General features: G+C 39.4%; 1 protein-coding gene and 5 non-coding genes across 6 annotated transcripts in view; all 6 read left to right on the top strand.

Annotated features, from left to right (window-relative positions):
* The window catches only part of LOC117294452 (U5 small nuclear ribonucleoprotein 200 kDa helicase-like), a 47,599-nt gene that overhangs the window by 25,189 nt on the left and 4,531 nt on the right, over positions 1-17,879 (top strand). Inside the window, exons 25-39 of the mRNA XM_033776858.1 lie at positions 211-281; positions 1,769-1,869; positions 2,859-3,032; positions 4,317-4,477; positions 5,310-5,537; positions 6,010-6,201; positions 7,094-7,333; positions 7,990-8,192; positions 8,723-8,796; positions 10,995-11,074; positions 11,532-11,679; positions 12,669-12,955; positions 14,542-14,685; positions 15,414-15,590; positions 16,804-16,964. Of these exons, the coding sequence (XP_033632749.1) occupies positions 211-281; positions 1,769-1,869; positions 2,859-3,032; positions 4,317-4,477; positions 5,310-5,537; positions 6,010-6,201; positions 7,094-7,333; positions 7,990-8,192; positions 8,723-8,796; positions 10,995-11,074; positions 11,532-11,679; positions 12,669-12,955; positions 14,542-14,685; positions 15,414-15,590; positions 16,804-16,964 (2,441 nt within the window). The remainder of the gene's footprint in view (positions 1-210; positions 282-1,768; positions 1,870-2,858; positions 3,033-4,316; positions 4,478-5,309; positions 5,538-6,009; positions 6,202-7,093; positions 7,334-7,989; positions 8,193-8,722; positions 8,797-10,994; positions 11,075-11,531; positions 11,680-12,668; positions 12,956-14,541; positions 14,686-15,413; positions 15,591-16,803; positions 16,965-17,879) is intronic.
* Positions 6,863-6,998, top strand: LOC117295197. Its single transcript, XR_004519660.1, has one exon. It is a non-coding gene; the product is annotated as a small nucleolar RNA SNORA57 (small nucleolar RNA).
* On the top strand, positions 7,667-7,802 carry LOC117295198. The gene has a single exon (XR_004519661.1). It is a non-coding gene; the product is annotated as a small nucleolar RNA SNORA57 (small nucleolar RNA).
* LOC117295200 lies at positions 11,300-11,435 on the top strand. Its single transcript, XR_004519663.1, has one exon. It is a non-coding gene; the product is annotated as a small nucleolar RNA SNORA57 (small nucleolar RNA).
* LOC117295194 lies at positions 14,137-14,272 on the top strand. Its single transcript, XR_004519658.1, has one exon. It is a non-coding gene; the product is annotated as a small nucleolar RNA SNORA57 (small nucleolar RNA).
* Positions 16,203-16,338, top strand: LOC117295201. The gene has a single exon (XR_004519664.1). It is a non-coding gene; the product is annotated as a small nucleolar RNA SNORA57 (small nucleolar RNA).

Genomic DNA, 17,879 nt, shown 5'->3' on the forward strand with positions numbered 1-17,879 from the left:
AAAATCCCCCTTACTTGAATGTTTTGTCTCAATTTCCTAGCATATGATGAGTGAATGTTTCTCAGGGACGTAATCCTGATATCCTGATGAGAGAAACCACTGATGCTGTCCACCATTTTGTTTGTACTCGCTCTTCCTTTGTAAGTTTTTAGTGTGGTGAACAATAAAATTCACTCGTATTCATATATTTTATTGCAATTCACCCCTCAGGCATTCTGGATCTTGGTTGAGGATGTGGACAGTGAAATCATCTTACATCATGAATACTTCTTATTGAAGGGGTAAGCAATACAGCCTTTCTAAATATTAAACCCTTTGAAAAATATTTATTTTTGTTTTCGGGCGGCTGGAGTTTTCACTTCACTAAAACCAATAATGTTGAACAATCATTTGGTGCAAAAAGTTGATACCAGAAAGAGACACGCCAAAAATGAACAAATGATCGGTGTTGTAAGCACAACAATATTGGCCAGAAAGACATGCTCCATAAATGAAGATGGAAACCAGTCTAGTTTCCACATCCTCCTTATGATTATCACAGGTTGGCTTTACCTATAGCCAGACTGTACACCATTTGGAGGTAGATCAAGAATCAATCAAAGAACAGACCCATCTTTCTCTATGGTGTGTTTGTACTCCATTGACTGACATTGTCTCTGCTACACTCATTTAGTTGGAAATAACTTTGGGAGAAAGGGGGAGGGGTGGCTGAAGGTAGGAGTTGGTTGCTCAAAACAGTCTAGATTGTAGGATTGAGGGGAAACGTGCACCAGGCCCAAAGAGATGCAGTAATAGGTGCAGGAATAAAGCTGTTATAATGGCTCTCTGTTTTGCGCCTCGGCAAAGCAAGAATGTCTGGGTGAGAACAACAAACCTGTGAAATCTCCGCTTTAAAGCGGATTTCCACTTTTTGTATTTTCCCATATGCGTATTTCTTGCAGGTTCCACTTTTTTCCCGTTCGTTTTTGTCTTCTATTTCTTACATCCGAAATAGATCATCAAGCAGCACGTACCTGGAATCGGGAAGTACTATTATTGCGATTTGATTTTGACATTAGAGTCGGGGGGCTAGACCCAGTAAAATGCTCCGTGTTGGTCTTTCATTCGAGCTGTTGTTATTTTTTGTTAGCACGATGTCCATTATACATGTACTTCAATGTCATTGTTCCATTGCACCTAAAAGCTGTATTAAAAAGCCATCACCTTGAGACAAAACTAGGCACACATGGTTTCCTCATCACACGACGAACGTATGTTGTGTGTGTATATTTTGCGTCAAGTAAATAATATGGCAGTTGACGAGGACGCATCGTGCTTGCGGAATACCTGTCTAAGGAATGCTACGAAAAATATCTTGAAAATGAGGATGCGCAACACATTGTTATAGTGTAAGAGTTGTGGCCTTATGTTTCTGTGAATGCTTTGTCTACGCTGCCGTTTAAAGCCTTTTAATGTTCGTAGTGCTGGCCCCAAATCCGGACAAGTTTCCCGATGGCCCAAAATCCGGGAAAACGGTTTTCCGCTTTTTATTTTCATGACCCACTCAAAGGTCTGTAACAAGCAGAGAGCACCGTTTCAGACTCAAACACCCTGATAGGACCAACTAGGTCGGGCACACTAAAGGCACATTTACTATGAAAGTATCTGAATAAAAAACAAAAGCTTGCTAGTTCTGTGTCAAATTTTTCAATCGAATTGTAGAGCATAAAATTCGTCTGAGTCCATTATTTTATAAATTTTGTGGTATGTTTTTCTTGTCAATTTACAGCAAGTTTGCTCAGGACGAGCACGTCGTCAAGTTCTTCGTTCCTGTCTTTGAGCCGCTACCCCCTCAGTATTTTATCCGTGTCGTATCAGATAGATGGATCGGTGAGCCAATTAATAATTTGAATTTATAATAGTAGTGGCTTTTTATATAGCACTCCAACACATCACTCAGTCAGTACCCCTGGTCACTGTGCCTTGTAATTAGTTCCTTTAACCATCTCATCTCCCCTGGGAGTATACAGCCTGTGCTGCAAAACTTGTAGCGCACTAAGCTAAATCAATCACAAGAGATCATCTCTACCCTCACAGGTACCAATTTACACCCCTAGGTGAAGAGAGGCAACTGTAGTCAAGTGTCTTGCTCAAGGACACAAGTGTCATGACCAGGATTGGAACCTACACCCCGGTGACTCCTACACCCTGGTGACTCCGCCACCAGAGCTTGAGTCAGATGCTCTAAACCGCTCGGCCATGACACTTTATCAAATATGCATGACTTTTCTGTTGGTTGTTTCTGTCTGGTGTCCACATCCTCCTTATGATTATCACAGGTTGGTTTCACCTGTAGCCAGACTGTACACCATTTGGAGGTAGATCAAGAATCAATTAAAGAACAGACGCATCTTTCTCTATGGTGTGTTTGTACTCCATTGACTGACATCAATAAAAATGCACACTGTTTGCTATTACAGGGCTGGCTTGCTTGCTTGCTATTACAGGGATGAGGAATGGTCAACTCCTAAAATATTTTGAATAAGAGATCACCTGAAAATCACAAGGCCACGGGCGGCCCTTTCACGGGGAGGGATACACTTTGTGTCACAAAGAGCCACCACAAAGAGACAGGTTTATCCCCTTCACAGTCCATAAGGATGTAGGCATCGGCATCGTCCACTACGAGCCTAGCTGGTAGAGCAGAGTGCACTACCTTCCTAACTTTTTACAAAGCAATTATGGTTAAGTACCTTGCTCAAGGGAAAAAAAATTCATGATCGGGATTAGAACCCACACTCCGACAACACCAGAGCTTGGGTCTGGTGAACAATTCTCGTTTTCTGTTCTTCTCTAAATTTGTTTGATTTTCTCCACAGCGTCCGAGACACAGCTGCCAGTTTCTTTCCGTCACCTCATCCTCCCCGAGAAGAACCCTCCACCAACGGAGCTTCTTGACCTTCAAGCCCTTCCCGTCTCCGCCCTGAGGAACACCGCTTTTGAGACGTTGTACAACAGTAAATTTTCTGTCTTCAACCCCATACAGACTCAAGGTAAAACATAGCCACAGCATTCTTAATTGGAAAGCATACTTCGGGTTTTCGAACTGTTTGATTGTTTTAATCTTAGATGAATATAGATAAATATACGAAAAAAATTACATGTGAAAATTTCATTTCGAAAGGTGGTCGCATTTTTGAGAAGTGGAAAAAAATCTCGAGACGTTATGTCCATGTAGGAAAATAAATCTGTAATTGGAAGCTTAGGCCGTGTCCGAAACGACGACTTCGGCTACAGCTACGTCTAGATCAGCGTGTCTACCAGTGTTGAAGAATAGGCAGACGCGCGCGATCTAGCCGTAGCTGTAGCCGAAGTCGCCGTTTTCGGACACGGCCTGAGAACCGTTACTCTCAGATTCAAATTTGATATATTTTTTACACTTTACTTCTAGTGAAATAATTCTCAAAATGTTTTATACTATCATAAGCTGCTGTAACCAAGTAGGTTTTTGTTGCCAAACATTTTAAGACTGATTACCAAACGTATACCTTTCTTTTAAGTGGGGCCAAAGTGGGAACTGGTAAATTTGATATGGGCTGAATTCAAATCAAGCGACTTCGTCCACGGGTACGTCGTCCACATCCTCTTTATGATAATGACAGTCTGGCTTTACCTGTAGCCAGACTGACACTATTTGGAGGTAGATCAAGAATCAATTAAAGAACAGACCCATCTTTCTCTATGGTGTGTTTGTACTCCATTGACTGACATTGTCTCTGCTATTATGGTTGTCAAAGTTCACCCCAGACAAGGTTAAAAACAACTCTTTGTTATGGGCCATACGGAGAAAAAGTCCAGTTGAAAACAACTCGGGGGGGGGGGGGGGGGGGTCAGCTGAAGTGAGGAAATTATATTTTAACAATTGTCTGGTTAGCAAAAATAATCAGAATACCAGTCTCGGATTGTACTTGTGACATTGTACTTTGGCTGGTAACCTTATTCTGGTAAGCATAGTTCTGTTTTGCTTCGCTGCAATTTTGTGCTTTAATCAGGGCCCAATTTCATAGAGCTGCTTAAGCAAAAAATTCTGCTTAAGCAAAATAATCCATACTTAGTAAAATCAGAATATCGGCCAAGACTCCACTCAATTGTTATGCTAAGTAAACAATAGCTAAATACAAGTCACAAGCAACGTATATGGCATGAAATTTTGGCCAGTAACATGTGTAAAATAAGCAAGCTATTTTCGTGCTTAACCAATTTTTTTGCTTAAGCAGCTCTATGAAATTGGGCCCCTGCTCTTTACACTCAAGTTTGTTGTTTTCTTGTTTCTGTAGTTTTCAACGCTGTATACAACGGAGACGAGAACGTGTTTGTGGGTGCACCCACAGGGAGTGGCAAGACGATCATCGCAGAGTTTGCCATCTTGAGAATGTTGTCTCAGTCGGCGGAAGGTCGATGTGTCTTTGTGACTCCCCTGGAAGCCTTGGCTGAACAGGTAAGCCTAAAGTGCAGATTGCATTCCTCACAAGTCCAAACTTTAAAGGTGCTAGACACTATTGGCAATTACTCAAAATAATTTTTAGCACTCAAAATATACTTGGTAACGAGCAATGGAGAGCTGTTGATTGCATAAAACATTGTGATAAACGGCTCCCGACGTAATATAGTTTTTGAGAAAGAGGTAATTTCTTACTAATGCAATTATTGAAAGACTTCAGGCCTATGTATTTTTTCTGTCATTAATCTCTTACAATATCAATTACCAATTGAGCCAAAATTTTCACATGTTTGTTATTTTATGCATATTATGTTTGGACACACCAAGTGAGAATACTGGTCTTTAACAATGACCAAAACGTGTCCAGTGCCTTTAACACAACAATTTTGGCCAGAGATACATGCTCTATAAATGAAGGTGGAAACCAGTCTAGTTTCCACATCCTCCTTATGATTATCACAGGTTGGCTTTACCTGTAGCCAGACTGTACACCATTTGGAGGTAGATCAAGAATCAATTAAAGAACAGACCCATCTTTCTCTATGGTGTGTTTGTACTCCATTGACTGACATTTTCTCACCTTGTCTCTGCTACACTCATTTAGTTGGAAATAACTTTGGGGGGATGGGAGGGGTAAAGGTAGGAGTTGATATTCCCCTTAAAACAGTTTATTATTATAATTACTATTTACAGTTTTATAATCATGCATTGCAGTGAATCAGTCATTCAGCTAAACTGGGCATAGGTTCTCCTTGCTGAAATATATTTTGCAAATGAAGCACCTTGTAAACCATTACTCCTTAATGATTTGCATCCGTCGTTGGAACAGGTTTACGCTGAATGGCACGCCAAGTTCCAAATGCAGCTAGGCAAGAGGGTGGTCCTACTGACCGGAGAGACAAGCACGGACTTGAAGCTCCTGGCAAAGGGCAACATCGTCATCAGCACGCCAGAGAAATGGGATGTTTTGTCACGACGATGGAAGCAGCGCAAGAATGTTCAGAATGTACATCTGTTCATCGTGGATGAGTTGCATCTTATTGGTGGCGACAATGGGGTAAGACAAAGTTTCATGTTGCCAGTAATTTTCTTTGAAAACCAATTTCTGTGTGCTTATTGTGGCGTTCGATCACACCCTAAAGTGCCGAAAAAAACGCTCATCTTTTTGAAATATAAGACCTATTTATTTATGTAGCACCATGTAATGGTTTTAATATTTCTTTCAATATTTCTCTCATTGCAACTCAGTCTGTTTTTTGTTTTGTTTTGCTTTACCTGTTTGTCTTGTCTCCTTGTTTGTAGTTAACCTGTCTATAGGTTGTCTTCTACAAGCCTTTGCTTAATCTGACAGGCTCATACTTTCTTTATTTTGGTCTACATTGACAGACTCCTTTCCATCTTCTTCTGTGCTCACTATTTTGCTTATATGTGTAATATTTTTGAGATGTTATACCTTGAGAAGAGCAGCATGAAATAATTGTTGAGTTGAATTGAATTGAAATGGTCATTAATTCCTCCGTCTCTTCCAGCCGGTTCTGGAAGTCATCTGCTCCCGGATGCGGTACATCTCCTCCCAGATTGAGCGCAACATCCGCCTGCTCGCGTTCAGCTCCTCCTTGGCCAACGCTAAGGACGTAGCCCAGTGGCTAGGAGCAAGCACCACTAACACCTTCAACTTCCATCCTAACGTCAGACCGGTTCCACTGGAGATGCACATTCAGGTAAAATGGAATATGTTTTTCGTTCTTCCTTGTCTATGTTTTCTTGAAATTTGTTGAGCCGTTTACTGAAACAGTTTGAAGGGTTTGGGTACGCAGGCCTGATACATCACGGAGGCACAATGGCGATTGTCTCCATGCCCCCTGGTAATTGCCTTGGTGCCCTTGAAATGCTCTAGTAGAAATTTACGAATTCCTCACGTAGTGCCCTTTACCACGGAGAAAATGCCTTGGTGTACTTGCTTGAACTTTCAATAGCGAATCATACAGGCCTGGGTACCTTTTTGTTACGACACAAAACACAAATGTCCGCAGAATTTTATTGAAGTTACACGGTTTGAGGATAACGCTAGTAGAAAGCTTCCCGTAGAATATTAGTTGCTGAGGTGCTGTAGTTTTTTGAGAAATGAGTAAAACAATTTCAAAAAATATTTGTTTTGTCAATGAGACGAAAAATATTTTAGCATTAAGAAGGGATTTACGCAACTCTCCAGAAATGTTAGATATTTTTTTCAAAAAACTTGTAATTAAGCTGACATGTAAATTATCCTACAAACATCTTCATTCACAGTAAGTAAGGAGTCATGTCATGGCCAAAAACACATTGGATTTATGAGTGATTCCCACCCTGTGTGTGTGGGTGTGTATCACTACCTATAGCCACCCTCTATCTTGGCGTCTCTGTGTGTATCAGTACACAGTTTGTACGTATTATTGGAGGAAGATTAATCCATGCTGAAAAGCCTTCGGTGCCGGGGCCTATCACTGCCCCACTGCCATCCTCTAACAGCATTACAAGAACTGTTGAGAGATAACTTGTTAACAAAACCAAGTTAACAATCCTGTCACTTTGCGAGATTTCTAATTTGAAATTAACCATGACCTCTATCCGCAGGGCTTCAACATCACCCACACTGCCTCCCGTCTCATCGCTATGGTCAAACCGACCTACAACGCCATCCTGAAATACTCGCCCAACAAACCTGTCATCGTCTTTGTGCCATCACGTAAGCAGACCAAGCTGACGGCCATCGATCTCCTGACATACGCCTCAGCCGAGGACACAGAGGACAGTCGCTTCTTACATGTAGCTAAGGAGGACCTCGCCGGCCACCTCAGCAAGGTCAACGATGAGGTCAGTATCTTAACCCTTCACCTTTGACCCGGGACCTGGACCCAATTTCATAGAGCTGATTAAGCACAAAAATAAGCTAAGCAAAACAAAAAAGGCTAACCAGAATACAGTTACCAGCCAACATACCATGTCACTTGTACAATTTGCTTAAGCAGCGCTATGAAAGTGGGCCCCATGGCAGAAAATATTACTTAAACATTTTCTGCTAAGCAAAAACAAGCAGGACACCGGTCACAAGCTGTGCATGTTACATGGTATTTTGGCTGGTAACCCTATTCTAGTAAGTCTAATTCTGTTGTGCTTGTGTGGGTGTTAATCACTGTCTATATCCACCCTCTATCTTGGCGTCTCTGTGTGTATCAGTACACAGTTTGTACGTATTATTGGAGGAAGATTAATCGATGCTGAAAAGCCTTCGGTGCCGGGGCCTATCATTGCCCCACTGCCATCCTCTAACAGCATTACAAGAACTTGTTGAGAATAGCCACGTTATATCACTTTTTAAACCACATGCCAACCCTGTTGACTCATTGATCAATTTCCAGTACCATTCCTGGGCTTTCTCCTTAGTCCATGTGCAAAGTGCATTTGCAAAACTGATTTGCAAATCTTCTTGAAGTCCGTGTTTGACGTCGCCTTTCTTTGTCTGCCCACAGACGCTTTGTGAGATGCTGGAAAACGGCATTGCCTACCTCCACGAGGGTCTGTCGGACATGGAGAAGAAGGTCGTGGAGCAACTCTACACCTCTGGTGCCATCCAGATCGTCGTCGCTGCCAGGAACATGTGCTGGGGTATGACCTTCCCCGCCCACCTGGTGGTCGTCATGGATACGCAATACTACAATGGAAAGATACACACGTGAGTATTGTTGAGGGTGGGCCACAGTAACAAATGTATTCCTTGAAAACTCAATTTGCTTTGTTGTGCTAGGGCAAGGGCATCGAGGCATTTTCACTTGGTAAAGGGCACCTTTATGAGAAACTTTTCAATTTCTGTTGGAACATTTAAGGGGCACCAAAGCAATGACCAGGGGGAACAAAGGCAATTGCTCTATGAAGTATGAAGTATGTGGGCCAGATTTCACAAAGCAACAAAATGTATCGCAAGACAAATTGTCAGTATTACCATAGTGATTTGTATTGTGACATCACACTTTACTTAATATCAACTACGATTAATTTGCAATTATGATCAATCTTAACTCTTTGTGAAATGGGCCCATGTCTGTATTTGTATATTTCCCAGTCTATACACTGGATGATAGCACTTAAAGGGTGAAAGGGACCCAACCAATTTGAACTTCAAGCCTCGCTTTGACTGTAGGTTGTTCTTTTGGGGAAAACTCAAGATGGCTGTGATGTAAAGAATGTCTGTTTATTGATTTTTAGGTATGTAGATTACCCTGTGACTGATGTCCTACAGATGGTTGGACGAGCGAACAGACCTGACATTGAACATGAAGGTAATGAAAATACCTCTTAAAGACACTGGACTCTATTGGTTATTGTCAAAGACCAGTCTTCTCACTAAGTGTATCTCAACATATATGCATAAAATAACAAACCTGTGAAAATTTAAGCTCAATTGGTCGTCAAAGTTGCGAGATAATAATGAAAGAAAAAAACACACTTGTCACACGAAGTTGTGTGCTTTCACATGCCTGATTTTGAGACCTCAATGTCTAAATCTTAGGTCTCGAAATCAAATTCGTGGAAAATTACTTCTGTCTCGAAAACCACGTCACTTCAGAGGGAGCTGATTCTCACAATGTTTTATACTACAACAGCTCCCCGTTACCAAATAAGGTTTTATGATAACAATTATTTTTAGTAATTACCAATAGTTTCGACTGACTTTAACTATTACTATCATTGTACAGTTACGGCAATATTCCACAGAGGACTGCTGAGACTAAGTCTCCAATCCATGGGGTTTTCAAATAGTATCAGCTGTTTAAAGGGTTTGGATACTTTTGGTTGGACACAAAACACAATGTCCATAGATTTACATTCAACTTACACGGTTTGAAGATAATGATGGTAGAAAGTTTCCCTTATAATATTACTTGATGAGGTGCCGTAGTTTTTGAGAAATGAGTAAATCAATGTCACAATAATAATTTTCGTCTCAGGAATAGAAAATTATTTTAGCTTGTACAACTTGTTTACCAGTATTGGTATTTAAAGACACTGGACACTATTGGTCATTGTCGAAGACCAGTCTTCTCACTTGGTGTATCTCAACATATGCATAAAATAACAAACCTGTGAAAATTTGAGCTCAATTGATCGTCGAAGTTGCGAGATAATAATGACAGATAAAACACCCTTGTCACACAAAGTTAAGTGCTTTCATGTGCTTGATTTCGATACCTCAAATTCTAAATCCGAGGTCTCGAAATCAAATTCGTGGAAAATTACTTCTTTCTCAAAACTTATGTTACTTCAGAGGGAACCATTTCTCACAATGTTTTACACTATCAACAGCTCCCCATTACTCATTACCAAGTAATGTTTTGTGCTTATAATTATTTTGAGTAATTACCAATAGTGTCCACTGCCTTTAAAGCCATTATACACTTTCGGTACAGAAAAAAAAAAAAAAGTTCACAGATTTACAAATAATTTACAGGGTTTACAGAAGGTAATGGTGAAAGACTTATCTTGAAATATTATTCCATGAAATGCTTTACTTTTTAAGAAAACATTAAAACAATATCAATTCTCGATAGCGAGAATTACGAATTTATTTTAAACACATGTCATGACACGGCGAAACGTGGAGAAACAAGGGTGGGTTTTCCCGTTATTTTCTCCCGACTCCGATGACCGATTGAGCCTAAATTTTCACAGGTTTATTATTTTATATATAAGTTGTGATACACGAAGTGTGGGCCTTGGACAATACTGTTTACCGAAAGTGTCCAATGGCTTTAAATACCAATTGCTAGCAATACCCAATGCTGGCATGGAAGGTATGATACTCTGTGGCATTGTGTGGTTTTGATGTAAGTTATCCTCATTATAGAATGACCTGTGGAAGTTACAATTGGGGCTGGACCACTGAAGTTAAAATATTGAGAATACTTTGCTGTCCGTTTTTTTTTTTTTTTTTTTTTTTTTTCTTTTCTTTTTTTCCCCTCCCTTTTTTGATTTCCTTATTTATTTATCTATTTATTTATTTATTTTCTTTTCTGTTTATTTGTTTATTTATTTATTTATTTATTTAATTACTTCAATTTATTTTATTTTTTGGCTGTTTGTTTACTTGTTTTATTGTTTATTTTTTCACTTAATTATTTTTTGATTGACTGCTTGTTTGATTAATTAATTAACTTATTTCTTTATTTTTTCACTTATTTGTCTTTTTTGTTTACTCTTAATGTTTTGTAGCGTTGTCGTTTCTGTTATGGGTTTTTTCCCTTTTATTGTTGCCTTGTTTTTATATTTTCTGTACTTGTACTGTTGAGGTCAAATAAATAATAATAATAAAAGAGTTGGATGTAGGGTGTTAGACAGAGGGGTGAGGGACACTCAAGTCTTGAATTTCACTGTTTGGCTAAAATCATAGTCCTGTGTTCAGACAAGGAATTTATTTTCAGTTATACTGTTGTCACATTCATAATGGTTTATAATAGTTTTGTTGTTTGTGGTTTTACAGTTGGCAAGTGCGTCATCCTGTGTCAAGGTTCTAAGAAAGACTTCTACAAGAAGTTTCTGTACGAGCCCCTTCCAGTCGAGGTGAGTGTTTCTTATGAGTTCATCTGCATTTGTATCCATTGTAATATGAAGGCTGAGCTGAGTTTATCGGCAAAACTGTCATCAATAAAAGACACCTGTGCCAGTGTTAGCTGAATCACTGTGTCTACTTCCTGAGAACACAGCAAAAAACTGTCATAGTGCATAGTGAATGTATGAGTGATCCCCACCCTGTCTGTGTGGGTGTGTATCACTGTCTTTATCCACCCTCTATCTTGGCGTCTCTGTGTGTATCAGTACACAGTTTGTACGTATTATTGGAGGAAGATTAATCCATGCTGAAAAGCCTTCGGTGCCGGGGCCTATCATTGCTCCACTGCCATCCTCTAACAGCATTACAAGAACTTACCCTAACAGTATTTTCAAGTATTGCCGAACCTTTAAAGAGGAGGTCTCATTCAAACTTTGATGAGCGTTCTCAAAATCTTTTTTTTAACAGTCTCATCTGGACCATTGTCTTCATGATCATTTCAACGCTGAGGTGGTTACCAAGACGATAGAAAACAAACAGGATGCAGTGGACTATCTGACCTGGACGTTCCTCTACAGGCGTAAGACGCAGAATCCAAACTACTACAACCTGCAAGGTACAGTATGACCCCCCCCCCCCCCCCCGCAATAATAGGTCAAGGTTCCAATTTCATACAGCTGAGCTGCTCAAAATGAAAGTATTGCTTAACAAATTACTAAGTGACGTTTGAAGCTTTGCATGGTGTGAAGGATAAGAATAAACTTAGAATAATAGTAAACTTACGGGTACAACCATGTAATAATTCTCTTTTGAGGGAGTGTTGGCTCTGAAGAGAACCGGTTTTGTCTTGACGTTTGAACAGTCTGTCTCGTCTTCAAAAAATTGCTGCTGAGCAAATATATTTTGCTAGAAAACCAGCCAGGTACATAATGTGCCTTTCATAATGTTTTGGGTTGAACAAAGACAAAATTACCCGAGCGGGATTTGAACCAACTACATGTACCTCCATTTTAACGTGCCAATGTAAGACAGTCTGCTCAATAGCTAGATGAAATTGAGACGTGTTGATTTTAGCACATGATGATTGAATGTTTCTCAGGGACGTAATCCTGATATCCTGATGAGAGAAACCACTGATGCTAATTGTCCCTCCTCGGCAGAATTTTGGTGTCAAACATTTGTCTTCTTCATGGTTTGATAGAATTTGTATGCAAATGTTTTGTAGTTGTCAAAGACCAGTATTCTCCCGTGGTGTATCCCAACATATGCAAAATAACAAATCTATGAAATTTAGACACAATTGTTCATCAAAGTTGCGAGAGAATAATGAAAGAAAAAAACACTCTTGTTGCACACGTTTGTGTGCTTTCAGATGCATAATTAAATACTGCAGGCCTGAAGTCTTTTAATATTTAAGTAAGAAATTACTTCTTTCTCAAAAACTATGTTACTTCAGAGGGGTCATTTCTCACAATATTTTATACTTTCAACAGCTCTCCATTACTTGTTACCAAATAAGTTTGAATACTAACAATTATTTTGAGTAAACACCAATAGTGTCCAGTGCCTTTACTTATCGTAATCTTATCACCCTCCCCCTCCCAGGAGTAACCCATCGTCATCTCTCCGACCACCTCTCGGAGTTGGTGGAGAACACCCTTCAGGATCTTCAGCAATCCAAGTGTGTCAGCATCGAGGACGAGATGGATATCTCCCCGCTCAATCTGGGCATGATCGCCGCTTACTACTACATCAACTACACCACCATCGAGCTCTTCAGCATGTCGCTCAATAACAAGACCAAGATTAAGGGATTAATTGAGATTATCTCCTCGGCGGCCGAGTACGAGCAGATCCCGATCAGACATCATGAGGACTCCGTCATGAAACAAGTATGAAGCAGATTCAATTAAAACACTTATTTTCATACTTTCTTGAAGGGAAAAAAAATGAACAATGCTAGTGCGGGAATTTGATATAAATAGTAACAAATTGTAGTAAGTGTGAAAGATAGCAGAGAAAATAAGTATTGAGACATCTTCTAGAATCAAAGGCTTGTAGTGAAGCGCCTTACAGGGACAAACAAAACCAGAGTAAACGGACAGACAGGTTGGACAAAGACAGGCGATCGACAATTTTAAAGACCTTTGACACTATTGGTAACTATCAAAGACCAGCCTTCACAGATGGTGTATCTCAACATATGCATAAAATCACAAACCTGTGAAAATTTTAGCTCAATCGGTCATTGAAGTTGCGAGATAATAAGGAAAGAAAAGCCACCCTTGTCACACGAAGTTGTGTGCTTTCAGATGCTTGATTTCGAGACCTCAAATTCTAAATCTGAGGTCTCGAAATCAAACTCTTGGAAAATTACTTCCTTCTCAAAAACTACTTTACTTCAGAGGGAGCCGTTTCTCACAATGTTTTATACTATCAACCTCTCCCCAGTATACAGTGCTAACACACATCGGTGTATGGGTAAAAACCAAAATCAATATTCTTTATCCCCGATGCAAATTTAACATCTATTATACTCTCCCATTACTCGTTACCAAGAAAGCTTTTATGCTAATATTTATTTTGAGTAATTACCAATAGTGTCCACTGCCTGATGACAAATTAATCATTATCATTGAAAACTTTTTTTTTTTTTTGAGAAACATTTTGAGAATTAGCTATGCTAAATACTGGGAGAAAAGAGCTCTTTTTTATGCACTTTTAATTAGCAATCGTTTGAGATCAGGAGGGAAATTTTGGATATTGATTGCATTTTTTCAAAATGTGTGTTTTCTGATTGTTAATTTGTTTTTAAGAAATGCTATAATGAACATTGTTTGTATAGTACCCCAACCTTGTCTGTTTTGGTTTCCCCACCTTGTCTTTGTGTGTGTGTTGTTTCACCCTTCTACTATCTTGGTGTGTCTGTGTAAATGAGTCCAAAGTGGATGTATGGGCTGATCCCCTCACTCTCTGTGTGGGTCTGTATCACACTCTGTATCATCCTGTCTGTGTGTGTTTGTGTATTACTGTCTTTATAACCCTGTGGGTACGTATAACTACCTATAGCCACCCTCTATCTTGGCGTCTCTGTGTGTATCAGTACACAGTTTGTACGTATTATTGGAGGAAGATTAATCCATGCTGAAAAGCCTTCGGTGCCGGGGCCTATCATTGCCCCACTGCCATCCTCTAACAGCATTACAAAGCCACATGTACGGCCCTTTCAATTTGACAGATTTTTTAACCCACACGCCAGCCGTGTTGTCTCCTAAGGGCCTTGACACTCGAGGCAACTTGGGGGCAACCAACAGGATCACTTGGAGTCATTTTTCAAACAATATCTCACGATCCCCCAATAATAATAATTGAACAATCAAAAGTGAATGGATTATTTTCTTGGAGATTGCCTGGAACTGGTTTTCTGTAAATTGCCTCATGTCAATAAGATACTACGGTATTCTTTTCTGATTTCCAGCTTGCCAGCAGAGTGCCCAACAAGCTCGCTAATGCTCGCTTCAACGACCCTCATGTCAAGACCAACCTGCTGGTCCAGGCTCACCTTGGTCGCATGCAGCTATCAGCCGAGCTCCAGTCAGATACAGAAGAGATCCTCAGCAAGGTGAGTGCCAAAAATATCATGTCTAAGATTTGAAAACTTTAAAGGTTTTTCCTGATAGTTTAAATATCTGTGTAATTGCTGTTACATTTCATCAAAACCTGACAAACTGACAACTACGCTTAAACACCACTGTAGCTTTACTCAAGGGATTGTCTAAAAAGTCGGTGATGTCCTAGGAACGAAAGAACATGCGCGTAGGCATACGCCTGCAATCCAGTGGATCACCAGAATGTTCTGCTGGACCTTTTTTTACTATGCCGAACTACAGGAACATTCTTACACCAGAGATTTACGCTATATAGAATTATGCATTGGCATTTTGAACTTTCCAGTTAAACTTGTGAGTCTCCGGCTGTCCAATGCACTGGTCTATGTATGCCTGCTGATCCATTTAGAGCGCTCCTACTGTTATGAGTTTAGAAAGATGAGCTATCAAGTGTGCTACGTGCAAACTTTTGGTGGAACTGAGATACAACATTGTTGCATTCGACACATTGTGTACAATTTGCAAGTGTGCTAGATACAAATTTTGGTGAAACTAAGTTACGACGTTGCGCATGGAGTAGTCGTGTATTTACAAATATGCTAGATTCAAATTGTTGTTGAATCAGAGATGCATCCTTGGTGCATGGAGTAATCATATATTTCCATGGTTATGATCTTTTTGTGATTCAGAGATTTGACCCTGTTTATCCGACATGACAATATTATCCCTTCGTATTTGACAGGCACTGAGGTTGATTCAAGCTTGCGTTGACGTCCTCTCTAGTAACGGCTGGTTATCCCCAGCGTTGGCAGCGATGGAGTTAGCTCAGATGGTCACTCAATCCATGTGGAATAAAGACTCCTACCTCAAGCAGCTTCCTCACTTCACAGCAGATCTCATTAAGAACTGCACTGATAAGGTATTTACAATTAGGCAGGGGGTTAATCAGGGCCCAATTTTTATAGAGCTGCTTACGTACAAATAATAGCTACAGAGATGCAACTTTTTCGATTTTGTCAGAATACTACCTTGCTGATTTTTACCCCCTAAAAACTTTTTTTTTTTTTTTTTTTACGTTTTGAATTTGTTTGCATTAATGTTACAAGTGGGCTAGTAAAACAAAATTGTTTGAACCACAAAATAGTAAAGTAAACAGTTTCCTTATGTTCACCTCCCACAACAACAAAAATCAGTCCAGGTTGGGGGGGGGGGGTGGGGTGGTGGTTAAGTATCCAAAACGTCACCACAAAAATTTTCAGCTAATAGTTGTTTTCTCAAAATGTTTTATGTTCACTAATTTTGGGAGTAATATCCTAAGGTTTATTGTTTTTATATACATTTTAATATTTGAACTGGTTAGAAGCACTGTACATAGTTGTTGATAGTTTATTTATTTTTGAGGAAGTACTCACTTTGAACTAATATAGTTTGGATAAATTTGTCACGCCAAAACATTTGAATCTGAGAAATGAACTGTTTCTGAGTAATCCCCACCCTGTGTGTGTGGGTGTTAATCACTGTCTATAGCCACCCTCTATCTTGGCGTCTCTGTGTGTATCAGTACACAGTTTGTACGTATCATTGGAGGAAGATTAATCCATGCTGAAAAGCCTTCGGTGCCGGGGCCTATCATTGCCCCACTGCCATCCTCTAACAGCATTACAATTACCTCACAGGTTGACCTCATCGGATAATAATAAAGTCAATCTCAACTCGGTCTCACATAGGTTCAATACATAGTGGTAGTCAGAGGGGTGTCTGTGTGTCTTTTGGAAACCTTGTTGTAAATTTGGACACCCTTGTTTTATTTGTAATTTACATGTAAATGTATTGTAAGAGAACAATTCAGACGCCCATGTTTTAAATAAGCAACAAATTTGGACACCCCTTTACCAGTATCTGGCTAAAACCTTGGTCCAGTATCATGGCTCCCTCTTGCATAATGCGAAACGCTACATGAATGCTGAGGTCACGCGCACGTTTTTACGCTGGCCACAAAATTCTGCGCTTTCACTGTCCTGTTTTTGATACTCTAAGATACTGACCTTTTGTTTCCTGAACTCGGCTCATAATTTTATTTTTATTTTTTGATTAAAAGATAATTTGTATGGAATATTTATTCTTTTCTTCAGGGTGTTGAGAGCATTTTTGACATCATGGAGATGGAAGATGACGATCGTAACACACTCCTTCAACTCGCTGACGCCCAGATGGCAGACGTGGCTCGGTTCTGCAATCGCTATCCTAACATTGAACTGACGTATGAAGTGCAGGATAAAGACAGTCTGGAGAGGTATGGTTTCTTAAAATGTATTTGTTTAAAGGCAGTGGACACTATTGGTAGTAACTCAAAATAATTATTAGCATAAAAACTAATTTGGTAACGAGTAATGGGGAGCTGTTGATAGTATAAAACACTGTGAGAAATAGCTCCCTCTGAAGTAATATTGTTTTCGAGAAAGAAGTAGTTTTCTACAAATTTGATTTCGAGACCTCAGATTTAGAATTTTGAGGGCTCGAAATCAAGCATCTGAAAGCACACAACTTCGTGTGACAGGGGTGTTTTTTCTTTCATTATTATCTCGCAACTTCGACAACCGATTGAGCTCAAATTTTCACAGGTTTGTTATTTTGTGTAGTATGTTGAGATACACCAAGTGAGAAGACTGGTCTTTGACAATTACCAATAGTGTCCACTGTCTTTAATTTGTTTTAACAAACTGAGCTTGTACACATGTATGTTGTAGTCCATTATTGTTTACGTTTTGGTGGCTTGTTGTGTTTTTTTATCGATCATGTTTTCTATTATGTAGTTTTATTGGCTCTTCTCTTTTCTCTAACGCTAGAACTAGAATTTAGTAATGTTTTTTTTTTATAGTAGAATGCATTCCTGTATTGTTGTAAGCACCTGGATATTTTTTTGGATTGTTGTATTTTAATTCAACCATACTTAGTATTGTCCTTGGTTGCAAAAAATATATGTAAGTGTTCAATCTTAAAGGTGCTATGTCAGATTTTTGGCCCCAAACATTAAAAAATACATTTTTTTGAGTGAATGGTATTTCAATGAGTATCACCCGCTCTAATAAAAAAAAGTTGAACTTTTACTTATAATGGTCAGGAACCATGACAAAAATTTAAAACGTTTCTTATAAAACACATAAGAATTGGTCACGTGATATATAGTCGGGATCCTGGCAAAAACTAA

This window comes from Asterias rubens, chromosome 9 (assembly GCF_902459465.1).
Source record: "Asterias rubens chromosome 9, eAstRub1.3, whole genome shotgun sequence".
NCBI classification, from domain to species: Eukaryota; Metazoa; Echinodermata; class Asteroidea; order Forcipulatida; family Asteriidae; genus Asterias; species Asterias rubens.